General features: G+C 42.2%; 2 protein-coding genes across 5 annotated transcripts in view; one reads left to right on the top strand and one right to left on the bottom strand.

Moving 5' to 3' along the window:
- GLMN (glomulin, FKBP associated protein) overlaps positions 1 to 11,720 on the bottom strand; it is a 45,805-nt gene extending 34,085 nt beyond the window's left edge. For both annotated transcript variants that reach the window (XM_074961336.1, XM_074961337.1), the window contains exons 1-3: positions 11,587 to 11,720; positions 4,880 to 4,954; positions 3,270 to 3,395 (exon numbers count right to left, since the gene is read on the bottom strand). In XM_074961336.1, the coding sequence (XP_074817437.1) occupies positions 3,270 to 3,395; positions 4,880 to 4,945 (192 nt within the window). In that variant the 5' untranslated portion in view covers positions 4,946 to 4,954; positions 11,587 to 11,720. The remainder of the gene's footprint in view (positions 1 to 3,269; positions 3,396 to 4,879; positions 4,955 to 11,586) is intronic.
- Positions 11,608 to 27,738, top strand: part of RPAP2 (RNA polymerase II associated protein 2) — a 67,256-nt gene continuing 51,125 nt past the window's right edge. For 2 of the 3 annotated variants that reach the window (XM_074961334.1, XM_074961333.1), the window contains exons 1-7: positions 11,608 to 11,759; positions 14,522 to 14,567; positions 15,424 to 15,538; positions 17,103 to 17,201; positions 18,837 to 18,902; positions 23,189 to 23,277; positions 27,165 to 27,200. In XM_074961334.1, coding sequence (XP_074817435.1) covers positions 11,696 to 11,759; positions 14,522 to 14,567; positions 15,424 to 15,538; positions 17,103 to 17,201; positions 18,837 to 18,902; positions 23,189 to 23,277; positions 27,165 to 27,200 — 515 coding nt within the window. In that variant the 5' untranslated portion in view covers positions 11,608 to 11,695. The remainder of the gene's footprint in view (positions 11,760 to 14,521; positions 14,568 to 15,423; positions 15,539 to 17,102; positions 17,202 to 18,836; positions 18,903 to 23,188; positions 23,278 to 27,164; positions 27,201 to 27,738) is intronic. The other variant, XM_074961335.1, reaches the window with a different exon arrangement.

Raw genomic sequence — 27,738 nt, 5'->3', positions numbered from 1 at the left:
CATGGTATTTATCTTTAAAAAAGGGAACAAAGAGGACCCAGGAATTATAAACCAGTCTGCTTAATTTCGATACTTGGTAAAATCCTAGAACAAATTATTAAACAATTAATTTGTAAGCACCTACAGGTCAATAAAGTAATAAGTAATAGCTAACATGGATCGGTCAAGAACAAATCATGCCAAATCAACCTAATTTCCTTCTTTGACAGGGTTACTGGAATAATGGATGGGGGAAAGGCGTAGATGTGACATATCTTGATTTTAGTTCAGCTTTTGACACATTCCCACATGACAATCTCATAAGTAAGGTTGCAAGTCTGTCATGGAAGTCACGGGACCTCCATGACTTCTGCAGCCGGCAGGTGTGACTGACCCCAGGGCTGCCTGAGCAGCTGCCAGCTGCACCGCTCCCTCCCCCACACCGACAGCAATGGTCCCAGGCCGCCCTTGCCAGCAGTGGCGGTGGCTGGGCCATCCCCCTGCCAGCAGCAGCGGTGGGTGCCCCAGAGCCCCACCCCACTCATCACCAGCGGGTGCCCCGGAGCCTCCCCCCACAGCACCAGCGGGTGCCCCAGAGCCTCCCCCCATAGCACCAGCGGATGCCCCAGAGCCTCCCCCTCCAGAGGAGCAGCTGTGCCCCCGGAGCACACCAGAACACCAAAGATTTAGTCAGGGGTATGTAGTAAAAGTCATAAACAGGTCACGGGGCCAGGAATTTTTCTTTACTGCCCGTGACCTGTCCATGGCTTTTACTAAAAAATACCCATAACTAAATCTTAACCTTACTCATAAGCAACTAGGGAAAAGTGGTCTAGATGAAATTATTATAAGACGGGAACATAACTGTTTGAAAAACCATACTCAAAAGTGTTCATTGTGCAATGGTTCACTGTCAAAATGGGAGGATGTATTATTGAATGTTTTCCTTAATTACTTGGATAATGGAGTGGAAACATACGTATACAATCTGCAGACAATACCAAGCTGGATGGCGTTACAAGCACTTTGGAGGACAGGATTAGAATTCAAAATGACCTTGACAAATTGGAGAATTGGTCTAAAATCAACAAGATGAAGTTCAGTAAAGACAAGTGCGAAGTATTATACTTAGGATTGAAAAAATCAGATGTACAACTACAAATGGGGAATAACTGGCTGGGTGGTAGTATTGCTGCAAAGAATCTGGGCATTATAGTGGATCACAAATTGCATATGAATCAACAATATGATGCAGTTACAAAAAAGGCTAACAACATTGTGGCATGTATTAACAGGAGGGTCGAATGTAAGACACAGAAGGTAATGGTCCTGCTATGCTTGGCACTGGTGAGGCCTTAGCAGGTGTACTGTGTCCAGTTCTGGGCACCACACTTTAAGAAAAATGTGGACAAAATGGAGAGAGTCCAAAGGGGAGAGAAATAAATGATCAAAGTTTTAGAAAACCTAATCTATGAGGATAAGTTAAAAAAACTGACCATATTTAGGTTTGAGAAAAAAAACTGAGGGGAGACCTGACAATAGTTAAGGGCTATTATACAGAGAACAGAGAGCAATTGTTCTCCATGTCCACTGAAGATACGATATGACGTACCGGTAATCAGATTAATATGCAGTAAGGGAGATTTAGATTGGATACTAGGAAAAACTTTCTAAACTATAAAAAGAGTTCCCAAAGGACGTTGTGGAATCCTTGTAATTGAAGATTCTTAAGACAAAGTTAGGCAAACACCTGTCAGGGATGGTCAAGGTATATTTGTCCTAACTCCATGCTGGAGGCTGACCTAGATGACCTCTCGAGGACCCCTCCAACTTTGCATTTCTATAATTCTGTGATCAATGCTGGTTGTAACATACCATAGTCATTAACCTGAATACAAAGTTTATCATTACAATGTTCTGTTCTGGGCATCTGTTATGCTCTCCTTCCCTATTTGGCAGAATGGAGGAAAATTCTGAAGAGCATTCTCCAAAATATACATGGAATGGTTTTTGTCCTATGTCAATATAAACTTATGCATTTCCAGGTGTGTATGTGAACGTGCTTTTCAAATAGGGATAGGCAGTGTTCTAACTCTTTTATTGGATGGTAGTAGCAAAATTCCAGGCAAAAATTAGAGAGAACACACTATTTGAGGAAGGAGGTAAACTGTTCTTTTCAGGTCTTAAATCCTTACTCTAAAATTCAGTGGGGTACAGAGGCTGCAACCAGACTACTTTCCATCTTTCCATGAAGTGGGACAATATTATTCCATCCCTCATCACCTTTTCTGACTTCCTATCTATCTCTGTATCCCATATAAGTAGGTTCTCCCAGTTTCCCAAACTGGTCATATACGTCTCTGAACTTTCATTCTGTTACTTCCTGTCTGCTCGCTTTCTTCTTAGACTCTTGGCCAATTTTAGTCCATCTATCTGGAATTCTCTCTACCCCAACAAAGAGTCACTATCACTTTCCCTTTTTAAAATTTGCCTTAAAATCTCTCTTAAAATCACTGTATTTTCCACTGAATGCATCCGATGAAGTGAGCTGTAGCTCACGAAAGCTTATGCTCAAATAAATTTGTTAGTCTCTAAGGTGCCACAAGTCCTCCTTTTCTCTTCTCTTCTGTTTATCCTAATTAATGAACTATTAATGAAAGGGTTTGTTAAGGACACTGTGCCTCATATCCTTGTTTACAGCTAAACAGTACACTGCTCAGGAGGAAATATACAAAGTTGGCTTTAAGCCACTTCTTCAACTCTTTCTGTCCTGGACCACTTGTGCAGCAACCTGGATCCCCAACATAAGGCAATGCAGCCTGATGGCTGCTCTAAGATGCTCCAGCTAACAACAGCTCTAAGGGGCTGATCTAGGAGTCAAGAATTACTCAGTACGAGGAAGCCCCTGCTTCCTATGCGGACAGCCTGGAGTGGTCACATGTAGGAGCCACTAGCATGCCTGTATGACATGAAAGGATTGCCCTACTCTGAGGTGACCTCTTGTGGTTGGCTATGTTTGTTTCAGGTCCAGTAATCATTGCCAAAACAGTTTCACAGAAAGATGAATCTGGGTCTATGCAAACTGTACATGTCTCTCAGTGTATACGTGCTACAGTGCCCTGAAATTGTACATCCTTGTGCGTACTATATGGTATTTGTATCTTACAGAGATACTAAGAATAAAACTCTCAAACAATGTATAAACAGCTGGAATATGCAAAATTTAACCTATTTACCTATGTGTTTAAAGTATACCGCTAAAATACACACAGATGCAGATTTAAACTTACCTTATTTTTCTCATTTTGAATTACTTCTAATACTTCTGCTGCATAACCTTCTTCTAAGCACTTCTGGCCTGCTACTTGAAAAAGACTGAAATCTTCTCCTTTGAAATCTTCTTCTTCTAGAATTTGCTACAATGAAAATTTATCTTTAATTTTACATTTATATAATGTAAATCACAAACAAACCCAAATTTGAGTTTAAATACAAATTTAATTTAGCTGTAACTTCAGTTTTTACTATACCTATAATTTATCATTTAGACACTAGAATACTCTGAGGGAATGCTGCACCAAAAAAATTAAAAATTCTGCACCAAAAAAATAAAAATTCTGCCAAATTCATTTGTCAAAATAACACATTATAATTACACCATTTTCAATTATTTTGGTAATTTATTTCAAAATATTAGTCAGCAAATAATTGAAAATGGTGTGATTATATTATTATTGTGTTTCTGTGTTATTTTGACAAACAAACTATGCAGAACTTTGCAGAATTTTAAAAAATTTTATTTTTTGGATCAGACTTCCTTCAAGAGTACCAGCATTCTGTGTGGTGCAATCTGGGTGCGGGCAGCTCGGTGGGGATGAATCTGGATGCACAGAGGCTCAGTGCAGGGTTCTGAGTGCAGGGCGAATGGGACTCTGTAGTGGAGTCCAGGTGAAGGTGGTTAGGGCTCAGTGTGGGTGTCTGGGGGAATAGGGCTGGGTGGGGTGGAGGGTCAGGATGTAGCTGGTTGGGGCTCAATGGGGTGCAGGTTTGCGTGTGGGGGGCTCCTCATGCAGGGGGTCAGGCTCAGCAGGGTGGAAGTTCGGTGGGGGGGGCCTCAGTGGGGGGTTCCAGGTGCACAGATGGGGGGAGCGGATCATTGGACAGGGAGCTGCTCTCCCTGTCCACCCAACCCCATGCATCTGGACCGCCCGCCCCAAGTGATCCTCACCACCCCACACCCGGAACCCCCACCCAGACCCCCCCTCTCTGCAGTGCAAAGCTTCCTGCTGCCACGGGAAATTTCTGGGTGTTGATCTGACCGAGCTCTGGGTGTTCTGTGCAGGGAAGAGGAAAGCAGATCCCACTCACCCCCAGTGATTTACCTCTCCCCGGCTGCCTGAACAGATGCATCTGAGCTGCGCGCGTGCGAGAGAGAGAGAGTGCGCACATTGGTGCAGCTTCTCCTGTTTCTGCAAGGAGGCAAAGAGAATCTGCGGGCAGGGGCGCAGAATTCCCCCAGGAGTAAAACAGATACTAGTAATTACCTCAGAACACATGCCAGTCTCTCAATAACACTTTCCCTGACATGAGATTACACCAAGTCTTTTGGAGAGGCACATTTTCTTCTACATGCTCCTGCCTATTGCTGCTGCCTCTTAACTGGCTGTAGAAGCTACTGTTGAGGGAAGCAGAGCACTTCCTCGTCCAAGAGGCAAGGGTCAGGTGCTAGTAGCAGTCTTAGGACAAGAACCAGGGAGCAGGCAATGGAAACTGAAAACCAAACCTGCATGGTCATGACAAGCGCTATCGAAAGCTCCCCTGCTTTTTTATTTAAATATAGTACAGGCAATGCCAGTTTCTATAACTTTTAGTATCTTTTTACAAAAAGGAAGTTACTTACGCATCTTTGTATAATGGCTTGAAGTTCCTCAGTTGCCATCATATCTTGACTTTGTTCTTCTGACATTGAAAAGCTCTGGCATAAGTTAGAGTACAGTACCGAGTCACATATTGTTATAACATTACATTCAATATTATACCGGATTTAAGATGGAGATTAAAAAAGTATCACTTTTTAGCAAGTCCCGACTGGTAAAACAGCTAACAGATGGAGAAATGAGAAAGATCAGTCGTTGGCAGAAGTTAAGGAGGCTGAATAAAAGAACATGAGGTAAAACAGAAGAGAAAAAAGTTCAGAAATGCAGGGTGTTCTTTCATTCCACCATCTCCCGTGCATGCAGGCACTGCTATTGCTTGTTTATAGGAGACAAGAAAGAGCATGCATACTGTATCTAGAGAAGGAATTGTCCAACTATTAACAGAAAGTCCATTGCATAAGGATCAATTCCTTTATTGTCTTTGTGGAACAAAAATGAAATAGATGTAATGTGACACAATCAATAGGTTACAGATTCAGAATATCATAGCTATAGAATCAGTTTTTGAGGAATAAGATTTTGCGAGGCAGTTGTGGCAGCCTAAAATTGCAATGTTGCAATTGGGGATAAATGATTCGCTGTTGAAGAAGGTAATCATCATATATACTGACAGGTTTCAGAGTAACAGCCGTGTTAGTCTGTATTCGCAAAAAGAAAAGGAGAACTTGTGGCACCTTAGAGACTAACCAATTTATTTGAGCATAAGCTTTCGTGAGCTACAGCTCACTTCATCGGATGCATACTGTGGAAAATACAGAAGATGTTTTTATACACACAAACCATGAAAAAATGGGTGTTTATCACTACAAAAAGTCCCCCCCCCCACCACTCTCCTGCTGGTAATAGCTTATCTAAAGTGATCACTCTCCTTACAATGTGTATGATAATCAAGGTGGGCCATTTCCAGCACAAATCCAGGGTTTAACAAGAACGTCTGAGGAACAGTGGGGGGGGGGGAAAGGAATAAGCAAGGGGAAATAGGTTACTTTTTATAATGACTCAACCATTCCCAGTCTCTATTCAAGCCTAAATTAATTGTATCCAATTTGCAAATTAATTCCAATTCAGCAGTCTCTCGTTGGAATCTGTTTTTGAATTTTTTTTGTTGAAGGATAGTCACTTTGAGATCAGAAACCGAGTGACCAGAGAGACTGAAGTGTTCTCCGACTGCTTTTGAATGTTATAATTCTTGACATCTGATTTGTGTCCATTTATTCTTTTACGTAGAGACTGTCCAGTTTGACCAATGTACATGGCAGAGGGGCATTGCTGGCACACAATGGCATATATCACATTGGTGTATGTGCAGGTGAACGAGCCTCTGATAGTGTGGCTGATGTTATTAGGCCCTGTGATGGTGTCCCCTGAATAGATATGTGGGCACAGTTGGCAATGGGCTTTGTTGCAAGGATAGGTTCCTGGCTTAGTGGTTCTGTTGTGTGGTATGTGGTTGTTGGTGAGTATTTGCTTCAGGTTGGGGGCTGTCTGTAGGCAAGGACTGGCCTGTCTCCCAAGATTTGTGAGAGTGTTGGGTCATCCTTCAGGATAGGTTGTAGATCCTTAATAATGCGTTGGAGGGGTTTTAGTTGGGGGCTGAAGGTGACAGCTAGTGGCGTTCTGTTATTTTCTTTGTTAGGCCTGTCCTGTAGTAGGTGACTTCTGGGAACTCTTCTGGCTCTATCAATCTGTTTCTTCACTTCCGCAGGTGCGTATTGTAGTTGTAAGAATGCTTGATAGAGATCTTGTAGGTGTTTGTCTCTGTCTGAGGGGTTGGAGCAAATGCGGTTGTATCGCAGAGCTTGGCTGTAGACGATGGATCGTGTGGTGTGGTCAGGGTGAAAGCTGGAGGCATGTAGGTAGGAATAGCGGTCAGTAGGTTTCCGGTATAGGGCGGTGTTTATGTGACCATTGTTTATTAGCACTGTAGTGTCCAGGAAGTGGATCTCTTGTGTGGACTGGACCAGGCTGAGGTTGATGGTGGGATGGAAATTGTTGAAATCATGGTGGAATTCCTCAAGGGCTTCTTTTCCATGGGTCCAGATGATGAAGATGTCATCAATATAGCGCAAGTAGAGTAGGGGCGTTAGGGGACGAGAGCTGAGGAAGCATTGTTCTAAATCAGCCATAAAAATGTTGGCATACTGTGGGGCCATGCGGGTACCCATAGCAGTGCCACTGATCTGAAGGTATACATTGTCCCCAAATGTAAAATAGTTATGGGTAAGGACAAAGTCACAAAGTTCAACCACCAGGTTAGCCGTGACATTATCGGGGATAGTGTTCTTGACAGCTTGTAGTCCATCTTTGTGTGGAATGTTGGTGTAGAGGGCTTCTACATCCATAGTGGCCAGGATTGTGTTATCAGGAAGATCACCGATAGATTGTAGTTTCCTCAGGAAGTCAGTGGTGTCTCGAAGGTAGCTGGGAGTGCTGGTAGCGTAGGGCCTGAGGAGGGAGTCTACATAGCCAGACAATCCTGCTGTCAGGGTGCCAATGCCTGAGATGATGGGGCGCCCAGGATTTCCAGGTTTATGGATCTTGGGTAGTAGACAGAATATCCCAGGTCGGGGTTCCAGGGATGTGTCTGTGCGGATTTGATCTCGTGCTTTTTCAGGAAGTTTCTTGAGCAAATGCTGTAGTTGCTTTTGGTAACTCTCAGTGGGATCATAGGGTAATGGCTTGTAGAAAGTGGTGTTGGAGAGCTGCCGAGCAGCCTCTTGTTCATATTCCGACCTATTCATGATGACAACCGCACCTCCTTTGTCAGCCTTTTTGATTATGATGTCAGAGTTGTTTCTGAGGCTGTGGATGGCATTGTGTTCTGCACGGCTGAGGTTATGGGGCAAGTGATGCCGCTTTTCCACAATTTCAGACCGTGCACGTCGGCGGAAGCACTCTATGTAGAAGTCCAGTCTGCTGTTTCGACCTTCAGGAGAAGTCCACCTAGAATCCTTCTTTTTGTAATGTTGGTAGGGAGGCCTCTGTGGATTAGTATGTTGTTCAGAGGTATTTTGGAAATATTCCTTGAGTCGGAGACGTCGAAAATTGGATTCTAGGTCACCACAGAACTGTATCATGTTCGTGGGGCTGGAGGGGCAGAAGGAGAGGCCCCGAGATAGGACAGCTGCTTCTGCTGGGCTGAGAGTATAGTTGGATAGGTTAACAATATTGCTGGGTGGGTTGAGGGAACCATTGCTGTGGCCCCTTGTAGCATGTAGTAGTTTAGAAAGTTTAGTGTCCTTTTTCTTTTGTAGAGAAGCAAAGTCCGCGTTGTAAATGGCTTGTCTAGTTTTAGTAAATTCCAGCCACGAGGAAGTTTGTGTGGAAGGTTGGCTTTTTATGAGAGTATCCATTTTTGAGAGCTCATTCTTAATCTTTCCCTGTTTGCTGTAGAGGATGTTGATCAGGTGATTCCGCAGTTTCTTTGAGAGCGTGTGGCACAAGCTGTCAGCATAGTCTGTGTGGCATGTAGATTGTAATGGATTTTTTACCTTCAGTCCTTTTGGTACGATGTCCATCTGTTTGCATTTGGAAAGGAAGATGATGTCTGTCTGTATCTGTACAAGTTTTTTCATGCAGTTGATAGATTTCCACTCCATATGGCTAAATGCAGTGCCTTGCATAATGACAGAGTGATCACTTTAGATAAGCTATTACCAACAGGAGAGTGGGTTTGTTGGGGGGGCTGGGTGGGAGAAAACCTGGATTTGTGCTGGAAATGGCCCACCTTGATTATCATACACATTGTAAGGAGAGTGATCACTTTAGATAAACTATTACCAGCAGGAGAGTGGGGGGGGGGGGAGAAAACCTTTTGTAGTGATAAACACCCATTTTTTCATGGTTTGTGTGTGTGTATAAAAACATCTTCTGTATTTTCCACAGTATGCATCCGATGAAGTGAGCTGTAGCTCACTAAAGCTTATGCTCGAATAAATTGGTTAGTCTCTAAGGTGCCACAAGTTCTCCTTTTCTTTTATCATATATACTCTATCTAGTTTATTTGCTCTATGATTGGAATGTAGGATATTGTTTGTTTCTTTTTACTGTCTAGACATTTTTTATTAAAATCAAAGCTCCATCACTGCTAAATTTTATCTAGAGGAATATCTTGTCATTTTAGGTGTTGGTATCTTTAAACCTACTAAAGAATTTTAAGAGAGCCTGACTGACACAATGAGCTAGATGCTATGCTAGCCTTTCACCTGTAGAGGGAGACTGGCTCAAATCCTTCCCATTGAAGGCAATAAGACTACTCACATGCATAAAATTAAGTACACGCTTAAATCTCTGCATAATGAGGATCGCTGCCTAATGCCTACTGGACACTTGTAAATCTCACATTTTTATTTAATAATAAAAAAAAAAAGCCTGAGGATTTGTTATGCCTACATTTGGGCGTGCAATCACTGTGTCTGTACACACATCCAGTGATTCTGCATGCAAATGGCTAGTTTAGTGCCTAAATACCTATCCGAAACTTGTAATCTTGATATTTATGCAACATACACAGGTGCACAATTGCATACACATTTTTATATACTGTCCTCATGCATTCCATTTCAAATCTTGGCCTCACCCATCTCACATGATATATTTAAACAACTGCATTAATTTGGTCCATAAAATAAACAGTATTAAGTCAAATTGTACTAAAAGCATCCAAATTGTATTTAGATTACTAAAAGAATAAATGCGATAGACTAATTTGATAGACCATATTGATAGTCTACTTACATTTTATTTCACTGTGGGCCAACACTGAACCTAGACTTGTCAGTTTCACTTTGCAGTTCTCATTGCCCCATAAGTGCTGGAATTAGGAGTGCTGCCACACCCCTTGTTTGAAGCAGTTTCCGTTATATACAGAGTTTACAGTTGGGTTCAGTGCCTCTTAGCACCCCCTCTATAAAAACTGTTCCAGCGTTAGGGTTTCCAATTTTGGTTGGGCGTATTCCTGGAGGTCTCATCACACCACAATCTTTAATTAAAGCTTAATCTTTAATTCCTGGAGACTCCAGCCCAATCCTGGAGGCTTGGCAACCCTATCCAGCATCCCTGCATTGCACTAGCATGTGCTGTTGTGTTTTGGTTCACAACACTGCAAGAGCAATGGTGACATTTCCCCAGAACTATTTTAAATTTGTTTTAAAACAAATGTATAGTCCCTATTTGGGGCCCATCATTGGGGCCTATTTGGGGCAACATCAATAAGGCCAAAATCATGGGGCTGAGCTCTGTGCTGCTGTAATGGTATACTGGCTCAGGGCTCATTGCAGAATTGGCGCCTAAGTGATTAATCCAGTTGTCAATGATATCCTATTCTTTTCCCTAATTTCAGTGGGAGCTGGACAGGTACCTAAGTCATTATGAAAAATTACATACTAGCTATACTTGATGAACTCCCGTCACTCATTTATAATATTTTTCACCTATTTTGATTTCAGACTTGACACAGCATGCTCTCCATAAGAACAGTCATACTGGGTCAGACCAAAGGTCCATCTACACCTTTGAAGTATCCTGTCTTCCAACAGTGGCCAATGCCAGTGCTTAAGAGGAAATGAGCAGAACAGGGCAATTATTCATCCCCTGTCATCCACTCTCACAGCAGTCAGAGACTAGAGACACCCAGAGCATGGGACTGCATCCCTGACCATCTTGGTTAATAGCCACTGATGGACCTATTCTCCATGAATTTATTTCATTCTTTTTTTAATCTAGTTATGGTTTTGGCCTTCACCCCCTGGCACATCCCCTGTTATCTCCAAATACACAGAGGTCTAGTACAGGCTCTGTTCTGAACTTTTAATTGAAAGCTATTTGAGTTATTTAATTTTCCACTCCACTCCCCAAATGGATAACTCTAAACACACACAAGGAATTTCACTGGAGTCTGGGGGTTACTTAAAGGATCCGAACATCAATGAAAAATGCGACTCAGTGAGGGAATTTATTCCACACGGCTGTCAGCGCCTAAAAAGGATGAAAGCACCTAGCATCCTCCATACACTTTGGGACACTGACACTGCAGCATCCACATCGCCGCTAGCCACACTTTGGATATGGGGAGGATGGGCTGCATGGGATCCTCTTGGACAAGGTTCAGCACAGTAGTACGTGGGATTATAACGCATGCACTGCGTCACATCAGACGCTGCTCAATTCCCCTTGGCCTAAAATAATGCAACTGGTGTCTCTTAAAGCAAATCAATAAGCAGATCGCCGTTCCCGCCAGAGGCCAGGGCTGCGGGGGCATCGCACTGAAGGAAGAGAAAGAGGAGACCGTGTGAGTGGCTCACGGCAAAATCCTCCAGCCAGAGGCGGAGGCTGTAAACAGGCCTGCGAGCTCCAGTCCTCCAACCAGGGGGGCGGGCGGGGAGGGTCGTTGGGGGTCTCCTCATCCGGCCCCTCTGAACCAGCTCCAGGGGACACGTCTGGGGAGCTGCCCCGGGTGAGGCTCGGCTCGGGGGACAGGCCCAGTACCCCCCATGAGGAGAACGTGCCGGGAGAGGAATAAGGAGCCCTCCGCCAGGGGGCTAAAGCCCGCAGCAGCAGCCGCTCCGCTCCCCAGTAAGGCTCAGGGCCCGCTTCCCCCGGCAGCTCGAAGCCTCCTTCGCCCCAGCCCCCACCCCAAGGCGGCCAGCACTGCGCGGCGCCTGCCTCCTACCTAGCGTGCGTCCGCAAGAGGCCGCGCTGGATCGAGCCCCGCGTGCCGCGTCTCAGGCTCCGCCTCCCACGGCGCCGCGGCGGGTGTGAGAGGTCAGGCCGGGCGGGCGATGATGGCGGCGGCGGCGCCGCTGCGGGTCGGTGCGAAGGCGAGGTCCAGCCGGAGACGCGCAGGTAGGATTAGTACAGCACAGCCACACACACACACACGCACCCCCGCTTCCCGGCCTCGTGGCCTCGTCCTTCCTGGCTCCGCGCGGGGGACTGACCCAATCCTTCCTGGGGGGAGGGAGGTGTTAGTGGTTGGCATAAACAGATTAAGCAATTGCTTAGGGCCCCAAGCAGCTCAAGCACCCCCCCCCCATTATTAGTATGTGTTGAGGGGGGCAAAAATATTCCAGTTTAGGGCTCCCAGAGTATTAGCACCAGCACTGGGGGGGGCTCTGTGGCTGGCCCAGCCCTATGGCATAGCCCAGCCCTGTGGCATGGCCATCCCCACTCCTGGCCCGGTGGTGTGGTGTGCCCTGGCTGTGGCATTCTCCTGTAACTATGTCCTGGGTAGGGCCCTACCAAATTCACATCTGTGAAAAACGCGTCACGGACAGTGGAATCTGGTCTCCTCTATGGAATCTGGTCCGATGAAGTGAGCTGTAGCTCACAAAAGCTCATGCTCAAATAAATTTGTTAGTCTCTAAGGTGCCACAAGTCCTCCTTTTCTTTTTGGTCTTCTGTGTGATTTTACCCTATCCTATACAGATGTCACTGGGGAGACCAGCCTTCCCAAACTGGGGCTGGTTGTGGGGGGCGGTTGCAAAATTACTGTAGGGGGTTTGCGGTATTCCCACCCGTACTTCTGCACTGCCTTCAGAGCTGGGCAGCCAGAGAGCGGCAGCTGCTGACCAAGGGCCCAGCTCTGCCGGCAGCAGCGCAGAAGTAAGACTGGCAATGCCATACCATGCCATCCTTGCTTCTGCACTGCTGCCGGTGGCAGCACTACTTTCAGAGCTCGGCTCCTGGCCAGCAGCCACCACTTTCCAGATGCCCAATTCTGAAAGCAGCGCTGCCGCCCGCAGCACAGAAGTAAGGGTGACAATACCACGACACCTATACAATAACCTTGCAACCCCTCACAATCCCCTTTTGGGTCAGGACCCCTACAGGTACAACACTGACATTTCAGATTTAAATATTTGCAGTCATGAAATTTAGGATTTTAAAAATCCTATGACCATAAAATTTACCATAACGGACCGTGAATTTGGTAGGGCACTAATCATGGGTCATGGTGGAAATTACCATATCTCATTGTTAGTGAAGCTTGGCCAGAAGGGGGTGTCTGTATCTCAGGGAAGAGGGGATGTTGGACAACGTTGATGTAAAGGTGCTTGGCATTAGGCCACATGCACCAGCATCCATGAGAGCGACATGCATTGCTCCTTTAGGGATGTGGCTTGTTGGCTGCAACTTTTACTTTCACTTGCTTCCTCCATGTAAGGACCCTGTTGTGCAGCATCATTAAGGACGGTGTCAACCTAAGTTGTTTGAAACTAATCAAATAAAACAAGCCTATTTTCTGATCAAGCACCATTTAAATGGTATGTTTTGAAAAAGTGTTAAGTGTTAAAAAAACAAAAATCTCCCCTTTTTTACATAATTCTTTTCTGCTTCTCTTTCTGTGTAGAAGTTTCTTTTCAAAAGGGAGTGGCTGGCTAAAGGGAAACAGTAAAATTGCTTTGTGTCAAGTGCTGTCAGCTGCACAAAGACAACAAGCTGGGGAGGCAGAAAGATATTGGAGGGGTGTTGGGACTTTTGGAGGGCTTGGTTCTAAAACTTTTTTTAGTTACAGGAAACTTAGGTTGCATCTACACTAAGAATGTATCTAAAATTTCCTACACCTTCTGCCACTTGTGCTACCAATGGGTTGGGGAAGAGGAGCTAGTGTAGGTCAAACCCCTGTTAAAGTCAGCAATGTTCCACATGGGTGTAGTGCACGTGGCACCTGTTGCAGAATCAGGGGTCATATTATTTCACCTGTTCAGAGCAGATTCAACCAACGTCAGGGGGCAGAAAAAACAGTGGCAGCCAGTGCCTTGTCTACATTAGCATTTCCGCAGTTGCTGTCGCCACTGGAATTACAAAGGTGGGAAATGTTATGGAAGAATCCAGAGGACGGGGTGGCCACAGCGGCTCTTCAGAAGTTAATCTGTGGCTCCTTGTATAGGCACCAACTCCGGGGTTGGAGCTACAGGCGCCAACTTTCCAGTGTGCCGGGGGGTGCTCACTGCTCAACCCCTGGCTCTGCCACAGGCCCTGCCCCCACTCCACCCCTTCCCGCGCCCTCCCCTGAGCCTGCTGTGCCCTCCCTCCTCCCCTCCAGAGCCTCCTGCATGCCACGAAACAGCTGATCGGGATGGGGAGAGGTGCTGATCGGCCGGCGGGAGGACCGGGGATGGGGAAGCTGATGGGGAGCTGCTGATGTATTACTGTGACTCTTTGGCAATGTACATTGGTAAATTCTGGCTCCTTCTCAGGCTCAGGTTGGCCACCGGTGCCCTAGGAAATACAGTTGTTACAAAATCTTCAGGAAGAAATGTGACACCACCATCCCCAGTTGATAGTATCCCCTTAACTTGTTTTTTTGAACAATGTACAGGACTAAAATGATTTATTCCTCCCTGTCCTGTAGTTTGCCAGTCGATAGTGTGTCAACTTATTATTTGGTCTTGCTGCTGAATATTTAGCTAAAAATTGCTGCAGCTATCTATTTAGAAACCCCAGAAGCACAGGTTTCCAAGCAGTTGCTTATGGTTTGGTTTGTGTGCAAATATTTCTTCCCTGAGGCTACTTTATGTATGGAAACGTATGAGCCACAAATGGATGTTTTGTTATTTTGAAAGTTAAAAGGTACATTGATTTATATATTATTTTATTACTAGGAAATAAGCAGTCAAGTATTTTGAAAAATGAAGATGCAGCACAAAGGTATGATGCCTAGCTAATGTTATATAGTAATAATAATTGTTTACTTTACTTTAGAGTTCTCTCCTCTTTACAGAATGTCTTTTTGCTTTTTCAGAAATTTCAATAACTGTGTATAGAAGATACTTACCATTCTAATAATATTTAGCAAGTTTGTCTGCTGTTTCAGCACTGTAAGATGATTTAAACAACTCCGCAGATTTGTCTTGAGTTATCATATGCACACCTGTTCCTTCCAACCTGTCTCTGTCTGAGTTCTTTTCATTACCTTCCTAGGCTCTTTATCCCAGTCCCAATCTTCTTGCCCAGCCAGTCCCATTGCAGTCCCAGACTTCCTCCTGCTCTGGGTCCTGGTCCCAGTCCCCAGCTGTTCCACCTGAGGGCATGAAGGTTTTTGTTCTTAAAAGAAAAATGTCGCCCACTAACCAGAGTACGTGTGGGAAAACATTTACATGCTGCTTTTCTTACAGTCCTGACTTCTGGATGCTGTGCTTCATTTACTATTTACTTGGGCACTGGCTCAGAGTTACATATTAATCTTGTTACAATGATGTGTTTACTTCCCAAATGAACTGTTTTCTCCAATAAAGATTGTTCAAGCTGCCTGTGGGAGAAGCCCTGGATACTTCTCCAAAAACTTGGCGGAATGCCAGACCAAGTTTGGAAAACTCACTTGATGGTTCCTGGTTGCTACAAAATTCTAGTCTAAGTGGAATACATTGCTGAGGTTACCGTAGCAAAATGCATACCAGATCATTAAAATGCTACACTTCATATAGGAGAGAGACAAAAGATATGTTTGAGAGAATTGTGTATGGTAAAGTGCTGTCTATGTAATTCAATATTTACTCTATTGTAGGAAAGCAGCACTTGAGGCTGCTATTAGAAAGAAGATTGAATATGAGAAAAAAGCTCTGCATGTTGTTGAACAGCTATTGGAGGAAGATATTACAGAAGAGTTCCTTGTGAATTGTGTATGTGTTTCTTTTACAAGTTCTTACACTAATTTGTGTCCCTAGCCCCTGTTTGCCAGAAGCTGGGAACGGCCGACGGGATGGATCACTTGATGTTTACTTGTTCTGTTCATTCCTCCTGAAGCACTTGGCATTGGTCACTGTCGGAAGACAGGATACTGGGCTAGATGGACCTTTGGTCTGACCCAGTATTGCCGTTCTTATGTTTTTAAAGTTCTTTTTAATTCTTGTAACAGATTTGTTCGGGTAATAACCATTCAATCATCCAGTTTCTCTTTCAGTGCTAATGTACCCTCTGTTCTTGCTTTTAATATTTCCACTGTGAAAATATATATGTCTTGTTTTTAAAAGCTTGGCTTAGCCAGCCTTACTCATGATGAGTATTGCTTACTCTAGGTGAGTAGTCCCACTGCCTTTAGTGGCTCATGGATTCCAGATTGACGAGTGTGGTGTAAAAAGTTAGGATCAGATCATCTCCTCTGTGGGAAGGGGCTTTAAAGAAAGGCCCCATGGTACCATCCTTTGCCCCATATGACTTCCCTGGCACCATAGCTTCATTAGAACAATGCAAGGACTACCCGTGTTGTGGTTGTTCTAGGTGAGGTTATGCAGAAAAGACAATACAGCTCCAGGTTGTATATCTTTTCTGACTACTCCCAGTTGGCCCTGCAGAACTTAATATGTGGCTGAGCCTCCTCTGCACACGGAAGGAGAGAGAGCCATGTGCAAAGGGCCTGCTCTGAATGCATATATATATATATGTATATGTATGTATATAGATATGATATGATATGATATGATCCAGGTCACAGATAGTATTATTCAGCATGATGTAAGGGTTGTAGAATCTGGCCCAAGGGGAATATATTATGTTGCAGGCGTTAAACTGAAACACTCTTGTGAAGATACCTGACAAATGATCTATTATATTTTATCTCATGTATATGTTAAGTAGATCTGGGCAAACATTTTTGTGGTTGAATCTGAGTTCAGCTTATATAAAACAAGTTCCCTTCTACTTGGTGCTGAAAATTTTTGGCAAAGTATGTACCATGGCTTGGGTACTCTTGAAAAATATTTAGCAGGACAAACTTACCAAAAACATCCATATATTGGGTGTACCGTTTCTTCAAATTGTGCCCAGGGCCATAAGCACAGTTATTTTACTCAGTGTTCATCACTTAATAATATAAATGTAAAAGCATGAAAAGTGTCACTAGATTTATAATGTGTACCATGTAAAAAGTGTCAGTTAAGCTATATACACTGTGGAAATATTAGCCATTTATGGGGGAAACTGCAGAAATAAGTTCTTCACAAAATTATCTAAATAAAAATATAAGACGTTTTTAATAGTACTGTCTATACACTTGCTCTCATCTTACTGTGTGTGCTCACTATTACCATTTTTATCTTTTAACTTCTGCTTTTTAAATAGTAGTGGTTTTACTCATTTTTGTAATGAACAAACTTAAGCATTCATGTACTTCTGAGTTTTGAGAGTTATGATAGAGTGAATGCTGTTAAAATAAGTCTGTTGATAACTATTTTCTAATGATTTTAGGGAAATTTTATTACCCCATCTCACTATAAGGATGCTGTGGAGGAGCGTTTTATCATCAAACTCTGTGGCTATCCCTTGTGTCAAAATAGGCTAGAAAATGTAAGTTTCTTTTTAATTAATATTTTGATGTTAAGAGCTCTTGAGCCTTTCTTTATCTTTTCCATTCTCTCTTTGTCATTCTAATCATATGATCAGGAATCATTCTGTGTTACTCCCAGGTGAAGGTCCTGTTGCTCCCCACCAAAAATCTCTCTAATTAAAGGGAAAGATTGAATTTGCTCTTTTGGCTATCACTACTGCATGACTGAATCCTTTGTCATCTTTGTAAACTGACAAAGAATAATATGGATTAAACATTATGGATCCATGACTCCAGCTGTGCAACAGGAAAAGTTTATTTCCCATCCTAGTGTTTTCTTTTCTGTGAAAGCACATATCTCCATGGGAAAAGAGGCTTATAAGGTTTAAAGACAATATATCCCCATGGATACATTTTAGAACTCTTTGTCACTGTTGGATAGGTTGGCTTCATAGGAGCCTCACTACTGTGGGGTTATTGGGGGACTCAGAGCCATTGCAGAGGTATAGATCTGTCTGCATAGGCCCACAGGAAGCATAAATGAAACTTCAGAGCCTGAAGTACAGTTGACTTAAACTGTGTTGTAATGCTAGCTGCAGTATAGTAGGTAACTAGTTAAATCCGTTTAATGTTTCTATTACAAGTAGGAAACAACACTTCCTAGATTTTAAAAGTAACAATACTCTCAATCCCTAAATTTGACACTTTAAGTAAATTTCCATGATATTGGTATTTGGCCTTTGACATCTAGATCTACTTGTTTCTGGAGTTTAATCTCTCTATTAATCTCACAGCATAATAAAAAATAGGACTAGCCCCTGTTGCACAAATGAAGTCTAATGACAGTAGTATCAATTTAGTAATTCCAGTATGGCAAATATGGTCAGGAAAAGAAAAAATCTATGTTCTGCTTAAATTAAAGTGAAAGATCTGTGTCTTACATATTTCTAAGACTCTTATTTCCATGGGATAAAAGCATTATTTAGCACAAGATTTTCTAGATCAAATGTAAAAGGATATTGCTAATTTCATAAATTTAGACACTGCATCTAATCATTACCTCCAGTTCATGCTTTATAACATACAAGAAAGTCTATTTTGTGGGGGGCTTGGGGGATGCAATTTCTGTTACATCTTTGAAATACTTCAATTAAACTGATGACAGATGACCAGATTGTGTCATCCAATACCTTCATCCAGAGTGGAGGATGGGGAGTGTCAAACACCTTTAGCACTATTGTCCCCCTTCCTAACTCTCGGCAAAGAGCTCTCTACTGGGTCAGGTTTGTGTGTTAGAAGGGAGGAAATCTCTTACATGGTCCTTCCTCTGGCCCCACAGAGATTTACCTATGCTACTATCTTATCTGCTCTGTGGAGCCATCTCTGTGGTGGTCAGAGGGCTTGCCTTGTAGGACAGCTTCATAGGAGCCTCACCAATGTAGGGTTAGAGTGGGGGACTCACAGCTAGCACAGAGGCCTCCTGCAGATCTCCATACAACAGTTACACATGACTAATGTTACTGTTGCAGGTAATCTCATTGGTTTACATATTCCAGTCACCTAATTTGTAACAGTAATTTTTAACATGTGGTTTAAAACGAAAGATTGATCTGAAGTCATAATCCTGGTCTCACTGGTAGGTGTATCACTTTTAGGTGCCAACACAGAAGTACAGAGTTTCAACAAAAACAAACAAAGTTTATGATATTACAGAAAGAAAGGTAAGGTTTCAAGTCTTCCTCTAACATATATCTAATTTTGTCTTAAGTCTCCTACATTTATTTTTGCGACAGCTTTCTTACCAAACCTTGTTTAATCACCAATACACATTTTGTTATTTGCAAAATAGATTTTTACAAACCTGTAGAGTATAAAATAGATAACCGCTCTGTCTCTAGATGCTACCTACCTTTTAAAGGAAAATGCTATATTGTGCTTATATTTAAAAGGAACACAGTGCAGACAGTTGCAATCCAACAGAAAGATCTTATTTACATGTTAATTCAAATCTGACAATACTGATATATTGCAGATAAATTTGTGAACAGGTGGCTTTCTCAGCCTCCTCCAAATCAAAGATTACATAGTTTTCATAGGGTCAAAGTTCATCCCCATCATAGAGTTTGATTTTTATTGACAAAGAAACTAACAACAGCATAGCACAGATTCCATCCTAAGCCCTCCCACAGCTTGACTACTCCTAGTGTTCTTTTTTGATTACTCTTTAACTTAAACCATATTTCTAGGCAACTGCTCCCTTATATTAGGTACAGAGTTAATAAGCTGTTTGCAATAGTGAATCAAAGGCATCCCTTGGCATTTCCCAGCAGGATCTATGCAGAATAGCACTGCCAGCCTATCATATGATCTGAGATTTTTCCTCTCTCTTCTCTCCATAAATAATGGCCATACTGGGTCAGAGCAGTGATCCGTCTAGCCCTGTATCATGTCTTCTGACAGTGGGCCATACCAGATGTTTCAGAGGGAATGAATAGAACAGGGCAATTTCAAATGATCCATCCCCTGTCATCCACTCCCAGCTTCTGGCAGTTGGAGGTTTAAAGACACCTGGAGCATGGGGTTGTGCCCCTGATCATCTGGCTAATAGCCATTGACAGTCCTATTCTCCATGAACTTATCTAATGCTTTTTTGAAACTAGTGATAATTTTGGCCTTCACAGTATCCCATGGCAATGAGTTCCTCAGACTGTCTGCATTGCGTGAGGAAATACTTCCTTTTGTTTGTTTTAAACCTGCTGCCCATTAATTGCATTGGGTGACTCCTGGTTCTTGTGTTATGTGAAGGGGTAAATAACACTTCCTTATTCACTTTCTCCACACCATTCATGATTTTATAGACCTCTGTCATATCCCCCCTTAGTTGTTTCTTTTTCTCAGATGGACAGTCCCAGTCTTTTTAAGCTCTCCTTGCATGGAAGCTGTTGCATATCCCTAATCATTTTTGTTGCTCTTCTCTGTACCTTTTCCAATTCTAATATCTTTTTTGAGATGGGGTGACCAGAACTGCACACAGTATTCAAGGCGTACGCTGGATATATATATATAGTAGCATTATGATATTTTCTGTTTTATTTCTATCATATATATTATGATATTTTCTGTTTTATTGTCTGTTCCTTTCCGAATTGTTCCTAACACTCTGTTAGCTTTTTTGACTGCTGCTTCACATTGAGTTGATGTTTTCAGACAATTATCCACAATGATTCCAAGATCTTTCTTGAGTAGTAACATCTTTTTTAAACCCTGTAATTTTGTATGTATAGTTGGGATTATGCTTTCCAATGTGCATTATTTTGCATTTATCAACATAGAGTTCATTAGCCATTTTGATGTCCAGTCACCGAGTTTAGTGAGATTCCCTTTGTAACTCTTTGCAGTATGCTTTGGACTTAACTATCTGGAGTAATTTTGTATCATCTGCAAATTTTGCCACCTCACCATTCACCCTTTTTTCCAGATCATTTATTAATCTGGTGAGCTGCATCATTACAGGTGTGGTCAGATGTTTGGCTGCGTGTATATGTTCTTTCTGCGTGCTGTACTGACTCTGGCCAGATAGCCCATACAGCAGGCTCCACTTAAACTGCCCAATAAAACCACAGACTCAGTTCGTAGCGAAGGCGCTTGGTCAGATTTATTGTTAACGAAGCATGTTCCTAATGTCCTGGATCAATGTTTACAGGTACACTAACACATTTATGCCCGTTGCAATGGACTAGCTCACTTAATGGCGGGACTTTCCATTATCCCCTAGGCCAGCCAAAGACACTCCCTCCCTCTGAGATACATTTTTATACACAGATACAAACAAGTTACGTATTACTCCTGACGGATTTGGGTGCCACCCTCTGATGGATTTAGGTGCCACCCATTACCTTATACATGTTGGTTCGATCAAAACATCTCTATCCATCATGCTGTCATCCTGATCTTATCTTTAGGATGGGTCAGTGCATTCCTGTTATCTTTGGGGAATGTGTTTGGTATTGAGGTGTTCTGGTACTACAGTTGTCAGATATACGGTTTTCGACTGGAACGCCTGGTTGAAAAGGGACCCTGGCAGCTTCGATCAGCACTGCTGACCAGGCTGTTAAAAGTCCGGTCAGCGGCACAGCGGGACTAAGGCAGGTTCCCTGCCTGCCGTGGCTCTGCACAGCTCCTGGAAGCAGCGGCATGTCCCCTCCTGGCCCCTACACGTAGGGGCAGCCAGTGAGCTCCACGGGCTGTCCACACCCCAAGCGCTAGATCTGCAGCTCCCATTGGCCAGGAACCGTGGCCAATGGGAGCTGCAGGGGCAGCACCTGCAGACGGGGCAGTGAGCAGACCCACCTGGCCACGCCTCCATGTAGAAGCCGGAGAGGGGAGATGCCGCTGCTTCCGGGAGCTGCTTGAGGCAAGCACCATCTGGAGCCTGCACCCCGACCACCTCCCGCGCTACAACAGCCTGCCCCAGTCCTGATCCCCCTCCGAACCTCAGTCCCAGCCCGGAGCACCCTCCTGCACCCCAAACCCCTTAGCCACACCCCAGAGCCCGCACCCCCAGCTGGAGCTCTCACCCTCCCACCCACACCCTGCCCCAGCCCTGACCCCCTTCCCGCCCTCCAAACCCCTCAGTCTCAGCCTTGAGCTCCCTCCTACGCCCTAAACCACTCATCCCCAGCTCAGAGTCTGTACCCTCAGCCAGAGACCGCAACCCCCCCCGTCCACATCCCTGCCCCAGCCAGGAGCCCCTTCCCGCACCCTGAACTCCTCATTTCTGGCCCCACCCCGGAGCCCGCACCCCCAGCCAGAGCCCTCACCCCTTCCCGCAACCCAACCCCCTGAGCCAGCCCAGTGAAAATGAATGAGTGAGTGAGGGTGGGGAGAGTGAGGGACAGGGAGGGAGGGATGGAGTGAGCAGGGGTGGGACCTTGGAGAAGGGGCTGGACCTCAGAGGAAGGGTGTGGTGGGGCAGGGGTGATAGATTTTGTGTGAGTAGAAACTTGGCAACCCTATTTGGTACCATTTTTCTGGAATTTGTTTGCTTATATATTTGTATGCTTAGCACTACTTAGGAATGTGTGCTTTTGCAATATCAGCCATGTTCTTGCCAGATTCTGTGAGCAGGGACTGCCTCTTGCTCACAATTTAACTTTGCTTTATATTAGCAAGTTTTAACCATTACTTTAGCTCAGGCCTCATACCAGGCCTTTGATACAAGGGCTTATGTTTCAGGCCCTCTGCCTACTACAGCAGAAGGCACTAACCACCTTATAGAACAAGGTCCGTTCACTGCTTAAGCTGTTCTTCCATCTACCTTTTAAAATCTTCAGTATTTTATTTAATTCCTCAATCTTATACCTTTATGGGGATGGGGAAGTGTTGTGGAAAACAAAGTGGCAGGAATTGCAGGTATAATCTTATGTTCTGCATTCTTTGAACTTGATGTTTTTGAGATACAGAGCAGATGATGAGATCCACAAATCCAGCATTTGTTCTTCCCAGAGTTGTGAATTGTCAGTTTTCTTTTAGATAGCATGCCTTTCATTTCTATAAAGAGTGCTGGATTTAGCCTAACATCGATAGCCAACTGCTCATTCGAAGTTCAACACTGGCCAGATTACAAATAAAAAGCCACTTTTGCATGTGACTTGTAGTGCGTGTCTGTAAACTGTGCAGTAAGCTCTGAGGCAAGGATCATGCTTTCCTCTATGTTTTGTAGAGTTCTGACTTCTCTGTTTGTGTATTACCAATGACAATGCTGGTGCTTAATACATAATAAAAGTGCAAGGAGAAGACCTATAAAGTTGCAAGGGCTTCTGTGGGGGAGCATGTTTTTGTTTTGAGGTTTTTTGTATGATGGATAATTTTGCAAGGCATTTGTTTTAGTTTAGTAGAGGCCCTTACTGGTGATAGGCTCTTTAAAAATCTGAATATCTATGTTCTTAATAATGAAGTTTATACATTTAAACCAAAATAAATACGCTTTAATATCATATTTTTCCAGTGTTTTTGCAGCAATTTTTGTTACAGAGCATCTAAATATTTTGAAGCTCAGATTCCCAAAAGTCCAGTGTGGATGCGAGAAGACGAAAGGTAATTTGATCAAGTGTTCTTTTTGTTTGTTCTCTGTGAGTTCAGGTACAATACAACTAGGTGTACAACTAGATTATACTGAAACTGAAGAAGATCTAAAACTATAACAGGCTAATGAGGTGTGTGTTATAAAAATAGTATATATAATCAAGATGGTAATTTTACTGTATTGACATGATTGGCAATATAGATACCAGTTAACAAAATTGTTCAGGGTCTGATCTGGAGAGGTCCTGAGAAACTACTATTCCTATTAACTTCAAAAAGTCCTTCTTAAATTTGGAATTGGCATTTTTATAAAATGTAATAGGATAAAATAAATTAATCCTATCCTTAGTATAAGAGTTGTTCTAATCTTATCATAGCACTGATAATGAATTTGAAGTCAGGCCTTAAAAATATGCGTCAGAAAACAGAATATAGGACTACAACAAAAAGCAGTACTACATCTTGGGCAAAATCCTAGTTTCCATTCTTTTAAGCAATAGATATGGAGGAAAAGGCAACATGCATTTTGGAAGGGTGTAATTTTGTCATTTCTCTTGGTAAATTGACTACCTGGGTAAGTAGTGAAATAAGTACTTGAAATTAACCGACCAAACCACTGGATGTCACCATTTCACTGTACAAACACCTGCCTGGAGAAAGGTCATACAAGTTTATCTAACTTGCTCAAAAATATTCTCTAAGATACTGGTTTCCAGAATCTCCTGTATTTAGCTCTAGTTCTAAATGGGGAAAAAAGCTAAAACTAAATTTTGAGACTGACAAGGTTTGCTAAGAATTTCCTAGACTATAAGCTCTTCAGGACTGGGGCTGTCTGTCATTACTAGCACTCCGTTGATGTTATATAAAAATAATAATTAGATGTAAACCTGTAAAGACTATCTCTGAAATCCTTTCAAGAGCAAAGAATAAAGTTATCTCATTGAAAACCTGCAAATGGAGAATTTTGCATGATACTGCAATATAAATAGTATTTTTGACATGTTATATTCTCATCTTGAGATTTCAGACTTAAAACACTGAGATGAATGGGACAGTTCACATCCATCAGAGCTATTGTTTCTGTGGACTGAAGAAGACAGCACTGCATTGGTTTTCTTTTGGTTCATGTTTAGAAGGTTTCCTTGCAGCCATAGGAGCTAGAAACAATTTTAAAAATAAATATCCAAAGCAGTGGTTCTCAACCAGGGGTTTGTGTACCCTGGGGGTACGCAAAAGTCTTCCAGGGGGTACATTAACTCATGTAGACATTTACCTAGTTTTACAACAGGCTACATAAAAAGCATGAGTGAAGTCAGTACAAATTAAAATTTCATACAGACAATGACTTGTTTATACTGCTCTATATACTGTACACTGAAATGTAAGTGCAATATTTATATTCCAGTTGATTTATTTTATAGTTTATATGGGGAAAATGAGAAAGTAAACAATTTTTCAGTAATAGAATGCTGAGACACTTTTGTATTTTTAGTTCTGATTTTGTAAGCAAGTAGTTTTTAAGTGAGGTGAAACTTGGGGGTACACAAGACAAATCAGATTCACTCCTGAAAGGGGTACAGTAGTCTGGAAAGATTGAGAGCCATTCTTGTAGAACACTGTTGGTGCTGCAAACAAATAAAAAGGCAAGCTAATTTTAAGTCCCAATAGACATTTTTGGAGGGGAGAAGATCCATTGCACACTTCTTAAATGGGCAAGAATTGTCAGGGTGTCTTTCTAAAAGCAGTATTACATTTTCCTTTTGGTTTATAACAAAAATGTGTTTCTGAATATGCTGGATATATTGACTGCTAAACTTCATTTTAAATTAGCAGTTGGTTAGAATTAGGGCTGTCAATTAATCGCAGTTAAGTCACGCGATTAACTCCAAATAATTAATCACGATTTAAAAAATTAATAGCAAATAATCACACTGTTAAACAATAGAATACCAACTGAAATTTATGAAATATTTTTGATTTTCTACAGTTTCACGTATATCTATTTCAGTTACAACACAGAATACAAAGTGTATGGTCTTTGCTTTATATAATTTTTTATTACAAATATTTGCACTGTAAAAATGATAAACAGAAGAAATAGTATTTTTCAGTTCATCTCATACAAGTACTTTAGTGTAGTTTCTTTATCATGAAAGTGCAACTTACAAATGTAGATTTTGTTACATAACTGCACTCAAAAACAAAACAGTGTAAAACTTTAGAGCCTAGGAGTCCACTCAGTCCTACTTCTTGTACAGCCAGTCGCTAAGAGAAATAAGTTTGTATACATTTACGGGAGATAATGCTGCCCACTTCTTAATTACAATGTCACCTGAAAGTGAGAACAGGCATTCACATGGCACTGTTGTAGCTGGTGTCGCAAGATATTTATGTGCCAGATGCGCTAAAGATTCATATGCCTCCTCACGCTTCAGCTATAGTTCCAGAGGACATGCTTCCATGCTGATGATGCTTGTTTAAAAAAAAATTCATTAATTAAATTTGTGACTGAACTCCTTGGGGGAGAATTGTATGTCTCCTGCTCTGTTTTACCCGCATTCTGCTATATATTTCATGTTATAGCAGTCTCGGATGATGACCCAGCACATGTTGTTCATTTTAAGAATACTTTCACTGCAAATTTGACAAAATGCAAAGAAGACACCAATGTGAAATTTCTAAAGATAGCTACAGCACTTGACCCAAGATTTAAGAATCTGAAGTGCCTTCTAAAATCTGAGAGGGACGAGGTATGGAGCATGCTTTCAGAAGTCTTAAAAGAGCAACACTCTGATGCGGAAACTGCAGAACCCAATCCACCAAAAAACAAAATCAACCTTGTGCTGGTGGCATGTGACTCATGATGATGAAAATGAACATGTGTTGGTCTACACCGCTTTGGATGGTTATCAAGCAGAACCTGTTGTCAGCATGGACGCATATCCCCTGGAATGGTAGTTGAAGCATGAAGGGACATATGAATCTTTAGTGCGTCCAGCATGTAAATATCTTGCAACACTAGCTCCAATAGTGCCATGCAAACTCCTGTTCTCACTTTCAAGTGACATTGCAATTAAGAAGCAGGCAGCATTATCTTCTGCAAATGTAAACAAACTTGTTTGTCTGAGTGATTGACCGAACCAGAAGTAGGACTGAGTGGACTTGTAGGCTGTAAAGTTTTACATTGTTTTATTTTTGAATGCAGGTTTTTTTTGTCCATAATTCTACATTTGTAAGTTCAACTTTCATGATAAAGAGATTGCACTACAGTACTTATATTAGGTGAATTGAAAAATACTATTTCTTTCTTTTACAGTGCAAATATCTGGAATCAAAAATAAAGTGAGCACTGTACACTTTGTATTCTGTGTTGTAATTGAAATCAATATATTTGAAAATGTAGAAAACATCCAAAAATATTTAAATAAATGGTATTTTATCATTGTTTAACGGTGCGATTAATTGCGATTAATTTTTTTAATCACTTGACAGCCCTACTTAGAATATAAGATGGTTTAAAAATGAGGCTTCGGGGGGGGTATCATAAAAACTTCCCCGAATCATGATTGTGGAAATCCTATTCAAAATTGCTCATGGTAGGTTCCTGCAAACACTTACATGAGTAGTTGCTCGTGTGTGAATGTAGCCCTCTGAGTTCTATGGGACTATTCAGAAGAATAAGTGTTTGCAGGGTTCAGCCCTAAGGCTGTACATAAAAGCTCCAGTTGTTCATTTTTCAGTATCAGTTGTTGGAAAACTATTCCAAAAATTTGTTAGTCTCTAAGGTGCCACAAGTACTCCTTTTCTTGTTCCAAAAAGATGTTTCAAAAATATCTGTTACTGTGTCACCTTTGAAATTCCTGTTTATTAAATCCTTCATCTTTTTATCTTTTTGGCAGACCACCAGACATAGAACTGCTGAAGGAGGGGCAAAGGTACAGCTGAATCAATGATTCTTACATTTAATGTATTCACAGTTGAAAAGGGAAGCCTTTGATTTCCTGTTTTGCTGCAATATATAATGTACCATTATTGCAGACCACATAAAGGATATTTGCCTTGTTTAGCTTTTTCCTTTGTGATGCTAAAAAGAGTATTTGATCTCTATGATTTAGTGTACAGCTGCTCGTAGCCTGTAACTCTTAATTGAAGCTGTTGAAACCTGACACAAATGCAGTGTTTGTACTCTACATATTTTGTACCATCGATTCTTTATAAACTAAATGGTACCAATTATATGTGTTGAAAGCTTCTGTGAGTCTTAATATAAAACATTTATGTCTGCAAAATATAAGTCCTACCACTCTTTGTTTACTTCCCCCTCTTTGTCAGTTCTGTAAATTGTGATTTTTTTTTTCATGTTTTCCTCTACAGCATTTGGCCATTAGGGGGCAAACACGCATACTCCTGCAAAAACAAGTAATCTATTATCCCCTTGTTTTTAATCAGTATGCTGTATTTTATTCATATAAT

Source organism: Natator depressus, chromosome 8 (genome assembly GCF_965152275.1).
Source record: "Natator depressus isolate rNatDep1 chromosome 8, rNatDep2.hap1, whole genome shotgun sequence".
Taxonomy (NCBI): domain Eukaryota; kingdom Metazoa; phylum Chordata; order Testudines; family Cheloniidae; genus Natator; species Natator depressus.
This window is presented reverse-complemented; position numbering and strand designations above follow the sequence as displayed.